General features: G+C 54.7%; 1 protein-coding gene across 1 annotated transcript in view; it reads left to right on the forward strand.

Annotated features, from left to right (window-relative positions):
- The window catches only part of SND1 (staphylococcal nuclease and tudor domain containing 1), a 434851-nt gene extending 417406 nt beyond the window's left edge, over positions 1 to 17445 (forward strand). The window contains exons 18-24 of the mRNA XM_032761638.2: positions 6221 to 6362; positions 9574 to 9697; positions 10556 to 10625; positions 11787 to 11900; positions 14332 to 14535; positions 16689 to 16733; positions 16845 to 17445. Coding sequence (XP_032617529.1) covers positions 6221 to 6362; positions 9574 to 9697; positions 10556 to 10625; positions 11787 to 11900; positions 14332 to 14535; positions 16689 to 16733; positions 16845 to 16910 — 765 coding nt within the window. The 3' untranslated portion in view covers positions 16911 to 17445. The remainder of the gene's footprint in view (positions 1 to 6220; positions 6363 to 9573; positions 9698 to 10555; positions 10626 to 11786; positions 11901 to 14331; positions 14536 to 16688; positions 16734 to 16844) is intronic.
- The last annotated feature ends 722 nt before the right edge of the window (positions 17446 to 18167 follow it).

Genomic DNA, 18167 nt, shown 5'->3' on the forward strand with positions numbered 1-18167 from the left:
ATCAAGAGATTTACAGCCCATCAGTCTCTGTGGGCACCGCATTGAAGAGACAAGGGTGATGGGGTGGAAAGTGGCTTTTGGAAACCAATTGACAATTGAGGAACCCAGTGGTTTGGAGGTGAGAGCGGGGCTCACTCAGCCTGTTGCTTTTGACTTATAGCCCGGCCCTGATAATGGGGATAAATCAGCCAGCCACCAATTTGTCAGAGCTCCTCTGAGCTTGAGGAGGATTCGTGGGACAGCCGTGCTGAGCCATAAATTTGTTCCAGGAATAAATGCTTCCTTCCCCATGGGGCAGCCATCTGGCTCAAAACTCACTTCCCAGAGCCAAGGTGTCCAGACACCTGCCAAAAAGAGTCAGGGGCTTTGAGGCCCCAGAAGCACCACATTCTTCACCAGCCCCAAGCAGCTGCCTCCTCATTCAGGGCTTCTCTTCTCCCCTCGGGACTGTCCTCCTGGGTCTCTCTCTATCTATCCTTCCCATCCCCTGGGGATTGGGGCAGGCAACCAGCCCCTTGATGGTAGAGGAGAGGAGGTGGAAAGACTCCAGGGAAAGGTGGAGCTCCACAAAGCTAGCACAGATGAAAGGGACGGTCAGTGCCCTGGAGGAGGCAGCCACCATGAGACCTCAGAGGAGATTCCCACCTCCTGCTCACATCAAGCCTCCTCCTCCCAGAATGAGGGGGAAGCAGGCAGCCTCAGCTCCTACAGGAAAGGAGTCACACGGCTTCTTCCTGGATTTCCTGCTTGTGACAGCTGAACTTAAGACTGCCACCCCCATGTCCTCTGCCTGCTGCAGGGAGAGGGGGGAGAGGCGGCGCTGGGGCCTCCTGTTTAAAGGTTGGCACTTTCACAGAAGAGTTAGCAGCTGGGGGTAGAGCGGCAAGCCCCAGAGTCTAAGGCCCAGAGGCCAAAAGCGTCTTCGTCCTTGCCCTGCTTCCTGGCTTCTCAGCAGTGAACCTGGAAGCCACCTTTTCAGAGCTGGGCGATCCTCTACCCTCTAAGAGTAGAGACTCTAGAAGAACCCAGGGGAGCACAGGGAGGGGACTCTGGCCTGAGATGGAAGGGTGGGTTCCCTGCCAGGGGCTGTGCTGAACTCAGCATCGTTATTTACTGCACAGTGGGTTTGTCTGAAAGAGCCCAAGTCACCATTTTGCTGGTACCAGTTGATGATGCCGAGGAGTAATTACCAGTGATTAATTACTTACACGGCCTGCGTGTTTTTGTTCCAGTCCAATTAAAATGCAGTGCACAACTCTCAGTGCTAGGGCCTGCCGCCTCCTGGGTCCCTCTCCTGCAAATCCCGGTCTGCTTGTCAAGGATCCTGAGGAACGGAGACTGGCTTTCCCCCTCCTAGAGGGGCTGTTTCCCAGGAGCAGCACTAGCAGAGCTTTGTAGCAGCTCTCAGAGTTGGCTGGACCCTGATAAGAGCATCTGGTGGCCGGCTGGGGGACAGTAACCTGAGTATCTGGGGTGTACCCAGCCTTGTCCCACTTGACCCCACAAGGGCTGCCTTACCTGTCAAGAGACAGTGGTTACAAGATCCTGTTGGCATCAGGATGCAGGAATGTTTGTGCCTGTAGCTAACCAAGGAAAGGTAATGCTGAGAGGTTCTGTGAGACCAGGAAGTGCAGAAGGCTTTAGGGAGTGTGATTATGTGTGCGTGCATTCGTGAGTGTGTCTGGGGGAACCTGAGAATGCTGGTTTCCCAGCTACGAGGGCTTAACTGCCTCCCTGCTGAGTGTAATTCCTCCCTGTGCCCTGTGGATGCCTCCTCAGTGAAGAGGCTGATAGGGCCCTCCACTTCCTTGGCAGGAGGTAACCCCCACTTCCTCCTCAGCAGCCCTGGGCAGACCTGAGGACCAAGGAGGGAACCACAGATGGCAGATGCCTGTCCCCCCTCCTTAACCCCACCTCACACACATGCTCAGCAGGGCCCTGCACAGGGCTGGATTGGCCATCGATTGGCTTTTATTGAGCTTGGCTTCCCTGCTGCAGGCCTAAAGACCTCCACCACCTTGGCCTCTCGCCAGCCCCACCCCTAGAGCCTTACAAGCAGCAATGTTAAACAGGATTTAGAAAGGAAAGACTCCAGCCAGTGGATTCTCAGTCCACAGTCCCCATCACCTGCCAAGAGAAGGACCTGGGCCTCCCTGAGGAGGAAATGCAGGGAAGAGAGAGGGCCAGGGCGGGGAGAGGACAGGAGAGACAGCCTCCATTCCTGACCTGCCTGGTCTGTGCCTGGCTTGATGGGCTCTTTCCCTCAGGGTGGCCGCAGCAACAGAACACAAGGAGCCCCAGAGTATAGAGGGGACCCGAGCAAGACAGGAACTTGCATGGCAGAGCAGCCTGGAGCAGATGAATAGGCAGGAGGGGCCTCCATCCACCCTTCCCAGTCTTGCTCTGTAGCCGGGGCCATTGGGGGTGCCAGCAGTGCCCCGCCACGGGCAGAGCTCCACCCTGGCCTTGGCCTGGAGAGACACTTTCCCCACCTGACCACAAACCCTGCCATCAGTCAGCTGGGACAGCCTCGCCACAATAGCAGGCTTAGTAACAGCCTCTCCACGTGCTTAAAGGTGGTCCATGAGCAAGGGCAGACTGTCCTGTGGTTGGCTCTCCCAGCATTCCTGGGCCCTGCTGCTTAGGTCAAGCTCAGGACCCCTGTCCTCTGCCCAGCTCTTTGGCCATAGAGGCTCTTCCCCAGCTCCTCCATCTTTCAAGAGTCTGGGGTAGAGCCATACAGCACTAATTTTCTGTGTCTGGGTGTACAACTACTGTTCCTTCTGGAGTTTTCCTTGTCATCTCCTCAGAGGTCCAGGAAGAGGAGCATCTACAATGGGGATTCCCAGAAACCAGCTTCTTATGGGAAATCTGAGCTGTGAGGGGCTGAGGATGGCTGTGGAAAGTGGCTGGGTCTGGCAGGTGTCTTGCCAGTGAGTGTGTCTCCTCCATGCACCCTGGCTCTGCAGAAGGGCAGCCTGAGCTAAATGCACCCTTGTTCTAAGGATGGGGACAAGGGCAACCACACCTGTCCCAGCTGACTGACTCCTTCCCACCAAGGGGCCACCTGGCCAGCCTGCATGGACCAGCTTGCCCGTGTGGCTGCAAGTCCCAAGGAACAGCTCGTCACCTCCATGCCCACAGGGAAAGAGGGAAACGTCATGGCTGCACTGCCTGAAGGGCCAAAGGTCAGCCTCTCCTAGAAACAGAGTTCCTTTATCTGAGGAGGCAGCTGTCTCTCTCCTACCCTCTAGATGCTTCTTAGCAACCTCGAGTGCCAGCCACTTTGTGTATGGAGACGCCTTGCTTCTGCTGTCTTCTCAATTCAGGTGGCAGTGTGCACTGCCCCACCCACCATGAAGTGAGCTGTGGCACCTTGTCACAGGACTGGCCCTAGTGCTGGGGGCTGAGGGCCATCCCCAGGGCTTTGGTTTGCATCTTCCGTGACCTCACGCCTGCTGCCCACCTGAACCTGCTGGGAAAGAAGCTCCACCCCACTCTCCCCAAGGAGGAGACCTGGTGCTGTCGCCCAAGGCACTTTACTTGAGGAATCTTTAGCAGTTTCTGCTTTCACGCTGTCAGTGTGTTCCCAATTCATCAACACTGCTGAGGGGCCGCCTTCCCCCACAGCCAAAGGAGCAGGGTGGGGCTAGGATGGGAGCCCTCAACAGCTTGCAGGCTCAGGGGCCACGGCCCACTCAGGAACCAGCACAGAATGCCAGTCTCTGTTAACAAGCTCAGTGCTGGGAAAGGAGGGAGCTAGCAGGAAGAGGGAAGAGCCCCTGAATGGGATGCAGAGCAGAGGACGTGCTGAGGGATTCGGGACTGCAGGGGTGCCTGCTGGTAGGAATGAGGGGGCAGACTCCTGGGTCAGGAGGGCTCCATCCCAGCTCACTTAGGGTAGTGCTGACAGTCTCATCTCTGAGGCTGAGTGAGTCCCACTGATCCTCAGAGCTGCAAGGGTCCCAGAAGGGCTGGGAGCCCAGGTGTCAATAGGAGTGACTGGCTAAGTAGATACCAGGGAAGTTCCAGCTCCGGAGGCCCAGGGGGAAAGCCTCAGGCCCATCAGGACATAGGCTTGGCCTCGGAAGCATTTATGGCTATCCCCTGGCCCTTTCACAGGGAAGCCCACAAGCTAGAGACCCACTTCCCCACATGGGCAGCGAGGCCCTTGAGGGATTAGGGCCTCTGTCCTGACTAGAGGCAAAGCTGTGGGTTAAAGTCCTGCTGCCTGCCTCCTCCCCTCTGGCCAGCCAGGGCATACGGGACTAGAAGCAGCAGCGTGTACAGAGGTCTCTGGTGATGGGGACAGGTGTTAGGGTATTGGGAGCCTGGAAGGTGAAAAGGGGTCAGGAGCTATTTGGGTAGGAGGCCAGAGCCCCATACCAAGGGCCCACAAGCCTAGCCATAGAAGGCACTGTTTGGTGTAGGATGGTGGAAAGCTTGGGCCTGGGAGATGTCTCAGTCATTCCCCCATAGCCGCTCCTTCTAGTGGAAGAACACACGCTCAGGCCGCGTTAAAGGCAGAAGTGTGGAGTCTGGGTTGACCCAAGGTGGTTCCAGAATTCCAGCATTCCTGCCCTTCTGCTGTGTCCTGAAGCTCCTGAGGAATCTGCATTTCAGCTGAGAGAGAAGAAAAGGGGACCCAGAAAAGTTTGACCCATGTCAAATGGCAAGTTCAAAAACAACAGGGACATGAGGCCTCATCTCCCTCCCCACCCCCCACCAACAAACAGCTTTTTCCTCCTGGTTGGTGGTGTTTTCTCAGGGATACCTAGTCAATGCCAAAATGCCCCTGGAAGAGCTCTAGTGCCAGGCTGCCTATGTTTGAATCCTGATTTCACTACTTCTAGCTGCAAGCCTGTGTACCTCAGTTTTCCCATTTGTAAAACAGGGATAATACCAAGACCTACTCAAAGGGTTGTTGTAAGGACTAAATGAATTAATATTTGGAGAATGTTTAGAATGGTACCTGGCACCTAATAAGCACGGAAGTTTTGGGCAAATACTTTTAATCATCCTTATTCCTGTGTGTGTCTGGGACCCCACGCGTGATCCAGTCTCTGCACTCTCCCACCCACCCTTCCTGCTGCTCAGCTGGAAAGCCACCTCCCTCCCCTGCTCTGACAGACCTCACCATTTGGATAATCTCCTGGCTACAGGATTGGACTTGACACGCTGTCACGTCGAATCAGCTTCTGAGCCACTGCAGCCCTGACAGCACAGGGCTTGGGGAAGAAAGGGAGAGAGGGAAGGGTGGAGAGCGCATGGCCCAGCTTCTGAGCTGAGGTCAGAGCAACCTGCTGGAGGTGAAGAGGATGGAGAATGGGAAAGTTGCTGAGCAGAAGTGTTCTTGGTGAGCTCTTCCCCAGCCTAGGGCTGTGGTTTGGACTGCCTCAGGAGTGCCAGGGGCCCTGTGACAGCAGGAGGTCCTGCAGAATTCAGAGGTGCCCTGCAGAGTGCCACAGGGAAGGGAGATGGGGAGCCGGAGCAAGAGAGGTGCGGGTGTGAGGAGCCCAGAGCCAGAGTTCATGAAAGCAGGGCTGTCACACTCGGACATGCATGAGATAGCCTGGGAGTCTGGTTTTGCTCTTTTTTTCTCTCTGGGATGCCCAGAACAGATTGTAATTTAGTAGGCCTGGGGTAGGATCCGGGGCCTGCATTTTTAATAAATTCCCCTGTTGGTTCTGATGCCTGCCAGAATTTGAGAACTGCTAGATCAGAACTTTAGAGAACCCACCTTTCCCCTCTGAGATAGAGGGCTTCAGGGGCTCAGCCTGGTGTGAATCAAGTGCCCCACAGTCACTCACCTAGGGTCGATCCCATTTGCCCAAAACCCCTTTCCCAGTGTCTTTTTTTTTTTTTTTTCTTTTTTGAGACGGAGTCTTGCACTGTCGCCCAGGCTGGAGTGCAGTGGCATGATCTCGGCTCACTGCAACCTGTGCCTCCCAGGTTCAAGCGATTCTCCTGTCTCAGCCTCCCAAGTAGCTGGGATTACAGGTGCCCACCACCGCACCCAGCTAATTTTTTGTATTTTTAGTAGAGATAGGGTTTCACCATATTGGCCAATCTGGTCTTGAACTCCTGACCTCGTGATCCACCCGCCTCGGCCTCCCAAAATGCTAGGATTACAGGCATGAGCCACCATGCCTGGCCTCCCAGTGTCTTTTATGACTTCACTTCCTCGCCCTCCTCTCACCTCTGCCAACTGAACATTCAGGTCTGGGCCCACTATGAGGAGCAGCCCGTGGAGGAGGTGATGCCAGTGCTGGAGGAGAAGGAGCGATCCGCCAGCTACAAGCCCGTGTTTGTGACCGAGATCACTGATGACCTGCACTTCTACGTGCAGGATGTGGAGACCGGTGAGTGCTCAGGCCGCTGTCTCGTGGTTCCTGGCTTGGTCCAGCTGGCGCTGCCTGGGGGTAGGGGGCCTCTGCCCAGTGGGTGGGAGGAACAATGCCTAAGCAGTCCAGGAGCCTCCCCTGAAGAGCTCACGTTGCCGCCCCTGTCTCCCTGCCTTGTCCCACTGCTCCTCTGGGCTTGGAGTTACTTCAGGAACCTTCACATGAGCCCTGGCGTGGGCTCAGGCATGGGGGTGCTGCCGGACAGGTCCTCTGGATGCAGGTGAGATAACCAGGTTTATCTGGGTGGAGCTCTGAGTCTCTTAGGTGATTGTTTATTCCCACACACCCCTGGCTATGCTGGGCAGGAGGATTTGTAGCCCCCAGAGTCTGTCAGGCACCAGTCAGGTACTGCTCAGCCCTTTCCCTCTGGGGGAGCAAGGAGTGGTGCTGGGTTTGTCTCTGCTGGGATTTCTCCTTCTCCTGAGGTTAACATAGCCCTGAGTGATAGCCAGTTTCCATGGAAACAGGCAGCGCTCTAGGGGAAGACATCCCCGGGCAGTCTCTGAAGGACCTTCTCCTCCTTCCATCCTGAGTGGTGTGCACTGTGGCCAGGGTCCCCTAGGCAGAGACCTGGAGGCCAAAGGGCAGGAGAGAGCTCTGGCAGCCACTAGCCCAACTCCACCTCCACCCACTTACGCTTTCCACCCTGACCTCCCTTTTCTCATGGCCACCCTGTGCAGGGAAACAGTTGAGTTTGGAGCAGAAGGAACAGCTCTTAGAGCTGCCTCTGGGTCCCAGGAAACAAATCATGGTGGGCAGAGGGGGCTGGAAATGTCAGCAGCACTTGGGTAGTCCCCTAGATGGCAGGACACAGCTCTGCCGAGCCTCCTCAGCCCACCCCAGGCCCACTCCAGCCCCATCTCAGCCACTTCCCTCTAATGCTATTTCCCAGGCAGCTGCCTTTGTGACAGTGTCATTTCACCAGGAAAACTTGACCATTCCTGGCCCTGGGCTGGCTGTGCATGAAAAGGAAAAACGTGAGGGGGAGGGGTAGAGATGGAGCCGATGAGCCTTCGGGATTAGGTTCTCTTGAGGTCAGCCACAGTCCTGCTGAAAGCTGCTCCAGCAGTTGCCTGAATGAACCCGGGTGGTGGCCAGCCTCTAGGGCTGGGTCATGTGACAGGGAAGGAGTCTTGTGGTGGCGGTCTAGGTAGGAACAAGAGCTATTCCTGGGCAGAGGAACCACCCCAAAATCCCTGCCAGCCCCCCGGAGAACTTGAGCAAAAGGATGCCATCACTCCCAGGCAGGCTCCACTCAGCCTCTGGGTCCTGCTGGGGAAGACCCGTCTTGACTCAGAACAAGCCCCTGAAGTCTTAGCAGAAATCTGAGGCAGAAAACATGAGAAAAGAGAAAACCGTGTGTCCTTAGAATGCTGGAAGAGAAGGGAGTGAGGCCCTTCCTGGCAGCCCACCTGGGGATTTGTGGTGGGCTCCAGAGAGGAAGGCCCCTGCCCTCGGTGGCTCCATGGTATCCATGGAGATAAACCTCAGGATCCACAGCCCCCCTCTGCTGAAACCTTTCATCCCCTCTCAGGGGGGCATCCTCTCACCCTGTCTCCCTTCTTTCAATTAAAGTCTGTCTTCAAGAAGGATCTGACGAAAACATTGCCATTAGCTGCAAATGACCAGTGAGGCTCTGTGAGGACCTCCCAGAGGGCTTTGCCTGTTGGCAGGAGGCAAAGTCCTGCTTCTGTTGCCTTGGAGCAAAAAAATGAAAGTAGACCAAGTTAGGGAGGAAGCTGTCTGTCAAGGCTTCTTAATCGCTGGAATTTCAGTCTATGGCAAGGAGCACTGTCTAAAGAGAATTATAGAGGGCTGACCACTGGGTAGGGAGAGGGGCAGCTGCTACCTTCAGGCCTCTGTCTTGTGGATGCAGGACCAGTGGCCTCTGCAGCAGCCTAAGAGTGGACATACATCCCTGCATGCTTATGCAGAGTTTATTTTCAATGCAGCTAAATTATTAAGCACCCTGCATGCATTGGGGATTCTACCAGGCTTTGTGCAAGTAAACAGAAAGAAGTGAGCTATGCTCTATGCCCTGAAGGAGCTCACAGTGTAGTAGCAGGGAACTTATAAGGCTGACTGTGGCAAGTGTAACAACAGACATGTGTTGCACCCTCCTTACAGCACTGCCTTGGGCCCTGAAGATAAAGAGATGAGTCCCACACTTAGACTACACATCCATAGTCACCCTCCTTGCTTCTGAGAGGGAAGGGGCAAAAAAGGTCTGAGACTGAGCTAGAATCAGGGCCAGAGGGGAGAGAAAAGGGGAAGCCACAGGGGACTGATGCCTCCCAGAGTCAGGGTGGGAGGATTCTACAAGGAGCCAGGGAGAAAAACTGAGTAGGCCCTGGGTGTTGCCAAAACAGTCAAAAGCAGCAGATAAGCAGCAGGACCACTGACCCACTTTCCCTCAGAGTGCTTAGGGAAAGACAAGGCAGGGAATCCCTCCTCCAGTGGAGCAGGGGCCCTGAGTAGCAGGGTGGGACAGTAGAGCCCCAGCCCAGCAGCACTGGAAGTCCTGTTCAGCATGTATCTTGCAGGGTGACAAGGGTCAGAGGGGCCAAGTTTGTATAATACTGAGGCTGTAGGCCCTGATCCAAGAATTCCTCCCCCATCTTCCATGGCTTCAATTCTGGGGCCTTTTCCACGGTGGTGTGGGGCCCACCCTTCATCTCTACTTTTGCCCCCTGGGAGGCAGTGGACAGTGGCTTCTGTCAGTTACCACCTCTGTGGCCCAGGCCAGGAGCTGGCCTTGCAGGAATGGGGTACGGGCTGGCCAGCTCTCACCCTGGAGGAGGCTGTTTGGCGTTGTCCTTGCTCCCTGTCTCCTTGCTTTCTCCACCTCCTTAATCAAAGCTCAGGCACATCCCAAGGGCTCCCACACCCTGGGCCAGCAGACTGGAGAGCTGAGATGGCAAGGCTGTGTGTGCCTTTAAGGCCCAATGTGTCAGCAAGTCACCAGTCCCACTTCTGAAGGCAGATGGCATGAAACCTCTGGACTGAGGACCAAGAGGGCTTCCCCACGTGTGTTGGGGACAGAGCCAGTGCTGTAGTGCCCCCCCAGAATTTTACATTGAGCCCCCTCCCCAACCCCTCCCAGAAAAACCCTATTGAGCCGTCGAGAAACCCAGGACCCAGGTCTCACTGTCCTCTTCCTCCCTGGCAGGCACCCAGTTGGAGAAGCTGATGGAGAACATGCGCAATGACATTGCCAGTCACCCCCCTGTAGAGGGCTCCTATGCCCCCCGCAGGGGAGAGTTCTGCATTGCCAAATTTGTAGATGGAGAATGGTAAGCCACTAGGAAAAGCAAGGCAGAGTCTTGAGCAGGAACGATAGCAGGGCTGTCCTCAGGCCTCGGGCGTTGCCTTAGCAGTCTGGTTTCCCCAGCTGGTTAATGATGGCCCCCAGCAGCTCTCCTGGGTGTCCGTCTTCATTGCCCACAGCCCATCTGGGGCCTCGCTCTGGCCTGTGCGCCCCTGCAGTCCAGCCAGACAGAGTGGCTCTTTCCTTCTCTCCTGGGGGATTCCAGGGTGGGAGCCCTGGCTGGCTGGCTGGCTGGCCGGCCAGGTTGTCCAGCACACCCCTCACCCCACCCAGGAAGAATGATGTTACAGGGGGCTGAGGTAGAGGCTGGGCCACAGTAAGCCTAGACCAGCTGCCCGACCCTCTTCCCCGGCTGTCTAGGACATGAGCAGCAGTGCTCACAGGCCAGAAGAAGGTCGCTGATGTGTAATCTACCAAGGGAGGGCCCATGGTCTTCCCAGGGTGACGAAGTGACTTGGATGTGTTCCCTGCTGCGGCCTCCCAGACAGATCTGCTGGCTAATTACAGCTGCTGTTTAGTGCACTGGGTTTAAACAGCAGACATCAATCTAGTCATTAGTCTTGTTGCTTTATGCCCCAAGGACACATTAATCTGCTCCACATGCTCCTTTCTCCCTCTTCTGCTCCCAGCTATTCTCTGATTACATTAGGTGGTGGCCACAGTGCCCGAGGCTAGGCCTAGATGGAGTGCAGTAACTGTCCCCTGTGACACCCGTTGAACCCAGGCAGGGAGATGCTGTGCCCCTGCCCCGCCATTGCTGAGACTCTGGGAGCTCAGACTCCTCAGGGCTGTCTCTTGAGCTCTGCCCATGATGCCATTGCAGGTACCGTGCCCGAGTAGAGAAAGTCGAGTCTCCTGCCAAAATACATGTCTTCTACATTGACTACGGCAACGTGAGTGTTGGGGACCAGGGTGTTGGAGGGGCTATCAAACACAGCAGCCCCCGGGTCAAATCCATCTGATCTCTCCAAGGTCCCTCTAAGCTTACCGATAGAACAATGAGCATTGGGGCATCTCTGCTGTGCGTGTAACAGGCCAGGTCCCCTCAGTGACCTGGCAGAACTGGGGTCTATGACGAGTGGCTGCAAGCCCTGATAGGTCCCGCATCCAGACCCCATGGATGAGTGTCCAGCCACACCCACAGTTCCTCTTCTGCCTGAGGTCTCTGCAGAATGGGGGCAGGGCCTCTGTAGCACATGGAGGGCCTTTACACCCACAGTTCCTGGTGTTCAAACTGGGTGTTCTATGCGCTAATCCCTGGCACATCCCCAAACTCAGGCTTGCTGGGAAGGGACAGTCACAAGGTGACAGTGACTGACTGGCACCCTTGGGAGAAAAGTCTCTCTGGCTGGGCCTGGGAGTCTGTTGACAACTCCTGGGAGATTCTCTTGAGCAACAGCAGCGAGCTGGTGGGAAAGCTGTCGTTCAGGAGGGTGAGGCTCCTGAGTCATGGCTCTGCGTGTCTGCGTACCTCCCATGCCTTCCTCAAGTACTAGGACTGAGGATCTGTTAGTAGAGAGCCCAGAGTTGGGCCGTGCTCCCAACCCATCTCCTGGGAATACACAAAGGAAGAGGTCCTGCCAGACAAGGGTGAACCCAGACGCCTGGGCCGGAACCACAGGCAGGCCCGGTGACCACAGGGATACTTGTCTTGGTGTGCTCACCTAGCCAGCAGCTGGAGCACCTCCTGGCCTGTGGGAACGTAGTCAGGGAACCCATGTCACAGACAGAAGGGCATTGGGAGGAAATGGAAAAGCGATTAGAGTCCAGTTATACTGTGATTGTTTTCATGGGAACCACTAGGTGTGCCAGCACCAGGCCCAGAGTGAGGGTAGAGCCACAGCTCCCCATCTACTGCTGGACCAGCAGAGCACATTCTCCCCAGGCTTCACCCACTGGGGAGCCTTTGTACGTTGCAAAGTGGAACCAAGTCATGGGATGAACAGGGTGGCCCAGAGTTAGCATTCCCAGAGGCCTGGCCACAGAGAGCTGTCCTGTGAGAGAGCAAGGGGGCAGCGAGTATGTGACATGTTGGCCTGCTGCTTCCTCTGCAGAGAGAAGTCCTGCCATCCACCCGCCTGGGTACCCTACCACCTGCCTTCAGCACTCGGGTGCTGCCAGCTCAAGCCACGGAGTATGCCTTCGCCTTCATCCAGGTGCCCCAAGATGTGAGTCTGGAGTCTTCCTTCTTCCAAAGGGGACTGTCCACTGACACTTAGCCACTGCTGCAGCCCTCATGGGCTGACAGGAGAAGATGGAAACTATGACAGTCTCTTAGTAATAGTACTTAAGAGATGGGAAGTTGAGGAAGATGCCACTGAGGAGGTAGTATTAGAGCATTCCAGCTAGTTCATAGAAGCAGGTAGGCCAGGGTGCATTTGGACAAAGACTAGACCACCACAGCTGGATCCCAGGGGGCTTTTGGGCAGTGGCAGGAGGTGATCAGGCAGTGGCAGGAGGTGAGACGGGAAAGGCCTTGGTGTCGTGGGCTTGTCTACCCTGGCAAGGAGTTTATTCTTTGTGCTGTATAGGCAGGAGGAATGTGGCACCATTTCTAGGAGAAGTGTGACATGGTCCAGTGTGTTTCTGAAAGTTAGTTCTGATGGCACAGTGAACAGAGGGACTAGAAGGAATGGGTGGGAGACAACTGTAACAGTCCAGGCTAGAGACAAAGGTGATGCTGGGTTTCTTATGTGTGGATGTGTTGCTGTTGGCCAAGAAGAATGAGAAGGAGCGAATTTGGGCAGTGGGACCTCCAGGCAGCCTTACAGTTTTCAGTTGGGGAGTGAGATGAGACCTGGAATTTATGGGTCTGTGTAGTTAAAACCATGCGGTGTACAAGATTGCCCAGATTGAGTATGTGGAAGGTGTGATGGGGAGGAGAGAGAGTGTTAGGAAGTGCTGGGGTCCTGCCACCTGAGAACAGGAGCCCAGAGGCAGCATATGCAGCCAGAAAGGAGAGAACCCATGCTGAGGGTCGTGGATACCCTCTATCCCCAGAAACAGAAAGCCAGTCTACAATGTCCAGATCCCCCGGAGCTCAGGCAGGTTGAGGCTTCCCAGGAGCTGCCCTTGGCTTCAGCTTTGAGAAGGTGCCTGGTACCTGGAGTGAGAGCTGCATGAACACCATGGTTGGCACTGTCACCAGATAAAGGGTGCAAATGAAGAATAAGCAAATTTACTCTCTACCTTTTCACAAAGTTGCTGAAGGTCAGGAGAGACGCAACAGAAAATGCTGAAGGCAAGTATCACAAAACAGGTCGGTGAAGACAGACATGTGGAGTCAGGTGCAGTGGCTCACGCCTGGAATCCCAGCGTAGGAGGCCAAGCAAAGAGGATTGCTTGAGCCCAGGAGTTCAAAACCACCCTGGGCAATACAGCAAGACCCTGTCTCTAAAAAAAAAAAAAAAAATTAGCTGTGTGTGATGGCACACGCCTGTAGTCCCAGCTATTCAGGAGACTTGCGGTGAGAGGATTGCTCGAGCCCACAAGTTCAAGGTTGCAGTGAGATGATGGCACCACTGCACTCTGGCCAGTCCCTATCTCTCTTTTTTTTTTTTTTTTTTTTTTTTAAGATGAATTCTTGCTTTGTCGCCCAGGCTGGAGTGCAGTGGCACAATCTCAGCTCACTGCAACCTCTCCCTCCCAGGTTGAAGCGATTTTCCCACCTCAGCCTTCCGAGTAGCTGGGATTACAAGTGCCCGCCACCACGCCCAGCTAATTTTTGTATTTTCAGTAGAGATAGGGTTTTACCATGTTGGCCAGGCTAGTCTTGAACTCCTGACCTCAGGTGATCCACCCACCTCGGCCTCCCAAAGTACTGGGATTACAGGCATGAGCCACCACACCTGGCCTAGTCCCTGTCTCTTAAAAAAGAAAAAAAAAAGACAGAGACACAGGATGTCATGGGCTTAGTGCACTGGAGCAAGGTCCTGCTGGAGGTAGGAAGTGAAAGGGCACCAAGTGTAGGTGAGCTTTGAGTGGGAAGAAGTCACTTTTCCTCGGAGACACAGGGCAGGTGGGTGGGAGCACAGGGTAGGAAAGAAAGGGGTCACTTGCAAATGGTCTCTGGCTGAGGGCAAGGAAAAGAAAAGAAAAGGGGAAGGCTTCCTATCCAGAGCCTGTTTCTGCCTCACTAGGGTTCTTTCTGGTTTGTGTTTTTTGTTTTTTTGGGGGTTTTTTTGAGGCCGAGTCTCACTCTGTCACCCAGGCTGGAGTGCAGTGGCGCAATCTCGGCTCACTGCAGCCTCCGCCTCCTAGCTTCAAGCGATTCTCGTGCCGCAGTTTCACAAGTAGCTGGGATTATAGGCATGCACCCCATGCCCAACTGATTTTTGTGTTTTTGGTAGAGATGGGGTTTCACTGTGTTGGCCAGGCTGGTCGCCAACTCCTGGCCTCAAGGGGTCCACCCACCTCAGCCTCCCAAAGTGCTGGGATTATAGGCGTGAGCCACCGTGCCTGGCCAACCTCACTAGGGTTCTCTGGGGAGTAAATTACAGGCCCCTGCTAGCCAGACTTTTTTGGGAGTCCATGAACAGGAGCTGGGGCCCAAGTGGTTGTTCTCTGGCTTGCTCTGACCTGAGTGTGTCTCTGCTCCAGGATGATGCCCGCACGGACGCCGTGGACAGCGTGGTTCGGGATATCCAGAACACTCAGTGCCTGCTCAACGTGGAACACCTGAGTGCCGGCTGCCCCCATGTCACCCTGCAGTTTGCAGATTCCAAGGGCGATGTGGGGCTGGGCTTGGTGAAGGAGGGGCTGGTCATGGTGGAGGTGCGCAAGGAGAAACAGTTCCAGAAAGTGGTATGTGATGTGGAGAGGTGGCCCCAGCATTGCGCCACCACCCTCACAGAGAAAGGGAGTGTTCCACAAGCCAGGAAGGGAGCAGGGAATCCACCATCCTGCTGTTCCTGCTGGGGAAAGATAATGGATTTGGGTTTGTTGGCATTTTTTTGTTTTTGTTTTAAAGCTAATTACATCCCAAATTAATTGGCTGCGGGTTTGGCTGAGAATGCAGCTGCAAACTAGAGCGGAAAGCTTCCCTCCCCACGTACCCCCAGGTGACAGGCGAGAAAGCTTTGCCAGGGGCGATGTGGAGAGGGTCAAGGCCTGTCCCTCCCGCTCTCCCAGTCTCACTCTCCAACAGACAACTTCCAAGTCAATAACCAACTCCTAACACCCGGTGCCACCCCGAGCCGGAGGTGTCGAGGAGGCAGCACCCAAAGGGCCCAGAAAGACTCTGCCACACAACCCTCTGGCTATCTGGAAAGCCCCTTGGACTTGGAGTCCTGCTCCCACCGTTCTGAGAGGAGAAGCCAGCCTTCTGAGCCCCGTCTCCCTGCTTGTGAAGTGAGGGGAGCACTAGCCGCCTTGCCACTTCTCAGGGCTGATCGTGACAATCAGTGCGCTCGTACCTGGGAAACAGCTTGCACTGCGCAGCCTTCGGTGATTAGCTTTGGGCTCTGGATACAAGGCAGCCCCTTCCACCCAACAGTATACATTTCTGAGTCCCTCTCTACCCTCTCACCAAGCAGCCACCGAGGCCCTATTGCAGACCAGCCCTGCTTCCCAGCTGGGCTGAATCAGCAAACCATCCAAGAGGGCCGGACTTGGGGAAGCTCAGGCCCCCCACAGAGCTGCCGTCTCCCGGCAGAAAGTGATGAGAGGGCAGCAGGATGTGGCCAGCTTCTCCCTATGTTCCTCAGAGACAGGGGCAAGAAAGGCGGGGCATGAAAACCAAACACTTTCCTCCTCTTCATCTCTCTTTCATTTGCCCACTGCTCTCCCTTCTCCCAGCCCTCCTGGCCTTTCCTCTCTCCCCACCGCACCGCAGGCCCACATAATGTGTTGGTGGCTGTGCAGGTTGATGACTCACTAGAACAAGACACCCCTGTGGACTGCCACTGTGTCTCAAGAGAAGCCCGACCCCTAAGCCCCTCTGGATAGACCCCCACTTTCCTTAGGAGATGGCTCCTAGGAGGTCAGCTTCAGCCTCCCTATAGAATTGGAGATCTTAATGTACCCCCATATGAAACTGCCCATAATGCCTCTGCTATCTAGAAAATTCCTTCTGCCACAGTCCCTGAGATAAACACCTAACATATTCATTTATTTATTCATTCTATCAGCAGACATTTATTGAGGGCCTACAGTATATCAGTGAGGAAGAGACAGCACCCCTGCCCTGAGAAGCTTACATTCAAGCATGAGGAGACAACAATTACAATGAACATAATAAGTAAATTAAATAGGATATTAGAAGATGATAACTGCAGTGAAAAAAATAGAAGTGGAATCCAGGGAGTCAGGAATGGGAGGGGAAGGTTGTCTTTGTATTGCTCTTGTTTGGTTTGGTTTCTTTTGAGACCAGGTCTGGAGTACAATGACGCAGTGCCGGAATCTCGGCTCACTATAGCCTTCAACTCCCTGGCCCAACTGATCCTCCCACCTCAGCCTGCCAAGTACTGAGACTACAGGCATGCATGGGCCACCATGCCTGGCTAAATTTTTTTTATTTTTTTTATAGAGATGGGGTCAGCCTGGTCTTGAACTCCTGGGCTCAAGTGATCCTCCTGCCTTGGCCTTCCAAAGTGCTGCAATTATAGGCATGAGCCACCACACCTGGTCTAGGTTGTAATTTTAAATGGGGTTGCCCGAGACCTCATTAAGAAGGAGATACTTTAATCGCAGACCTGAAACAGGTGGGAGAGGTAGCCAGGTGGTCGTGACCGGAGGAGCGTTCCAGGCAGACGGAAGAGCTAGTGCAAAGAGTTAAGGGAAAAGCCGGGAGACTAATGTGATTGTGTTTTGCCTTTTACTCTGAGGGAACTAAGGCTCCATTGGACAGGCTTGAGCAAGGGAGGGCTCTGGCGCTGACCTAAGCATTCTGCAGGGTCCTGCTGGCTGATCATTTGAGGACAACTCTGACCACTCCCTTTCCTCTCTCGTCCCTCCAGATCACAGAATACCTGAATGCCCAAGAGTCAGCCAAGAGCGCCAGGGTGAGTTCTTGCCTTGGGGGCCCCCAGAGGGTACCGAGTTGAGGGGTTTGGCCTTCTGAGTTCCTGTGGGTCCCGTATCCCTGAAGAGCTATTGTCTGTTTTTTCTTACAGCTGAACCTGTGGCGCTATGGAGACTTTCGAGCTGATGATGCAGATGAATTTGGCTACAGCCGCTAAGGAGGGAATCGGATTTGGCCCCCAGCCCCGCTCACGCCAGTCCCTCTTCCTCTGCCAGGAGGGTGTTTCCCACTCCAAACCCCAGAGAGGGGTTGTAGATTGGGTCCAGCTTTGCTTCAGTGTGTGGAAATGTCTCGTAGGGTGGCATTGGGGCTGTCGGGGGGGGACCCCAAGGCTTTCTGGGGCAGACCCTTGTCCTCTGGGATGACGGGCACTGCTATCCACAGTCTCTGCCAGTTGGTTTTATTTGGAGGTTTGTGGTTTTTTTTAAAAAAAAAAGAGTCCTCAAATCAGGAAGAAACATCAAAGACTATGTCCTAGTGGAGGGAGTAATCCTAACACCCAGGCCAGCCGCCAGCTGGCACCTGCCTCTATCCCAGACTGCCCTCCTCCCAGCTGTCTGTCCAACTGTTGATTATGTGATTTTTCTGATACGTCCATTCTCAAATGCCAGTGTGTTCACATCTTTGCCCTGGCCAGCCCATTCTGTATTTAAAGCTTTTGAGGCCCAATAAAATAGTACATGCTGTCTGCAGCCCTTATTGGTCACAGTGTGGTCCAGAGCATGGAGTCTTGGCAGCTTCAGCCAGGAGGAGACCTGGACACTTGAATGACCCCCAAGATAGTCATCCAAATGCCTGGACATTCTCCCTAAAAATAGAGCCAGATGGGGAAAGCAAGGCAGATCTTCAGAGTCTGAGCAAGCAACTCCTGGACCCAGTGGGCACTGCTTGGCACCATGGCCATCATGCAGGAGGCTACAGGTCTTATTTGACTTACTGCACATGGCTGTTTTCAAGGACCTTAGAGAGTTACAGCAGCTTCGCCAGCAGCACCCAGGACAATTTATCCGCTGTGAATTGCTGGGCCTGGCCTTAGGCAGACCCTGCCAGATCCCCAAGAAAGGATTCAAAAGGGAATCAGCTGAGAGAAATGAGGTGATTTCCCTAATTCCTGCTGTGGCTGGGATAGAGTGGATTAGAACGCAGGCCCCCTGGTTCCTCCCTGGAGACCAGAGCTAGGAGGACCGGCTTCTCCAAGAGGGACCCAGGTCCCGGGTCAGAGGCCTGTCTGCTCCAGGTTAGCCATTGCTCATGTCTGACTTGATAAGCTCTCCCCAAAAGTCCTCAGGTAGAACTGGCCCTGGAGCTCAGAATCCTCAGGCTGCATGTAGCCCATGAGGGAGGAGCCATGGTGGTGTGAGGCCAGGAGTCCCGGGGAGAGAAAGTCAAGTGTGAGAGTCACCACTCCCCACGC

The sequence above is a fragment of the Hylobates moloch genome, unplaced genomic scaffold (genome assembly GCF_009828535.3).
Source record: "Hylobates moloch isolate HMO894 unplaced genomic scaffold, HMol_V3 SCAFFOLD_1, whole genome shotgun sequence".
Lineage (NCBI taxonomy): Eukaryota > Metazoa > Chordata > Mammalia > Primates > Hylobatidae > Hylobates > Hylobates moloch.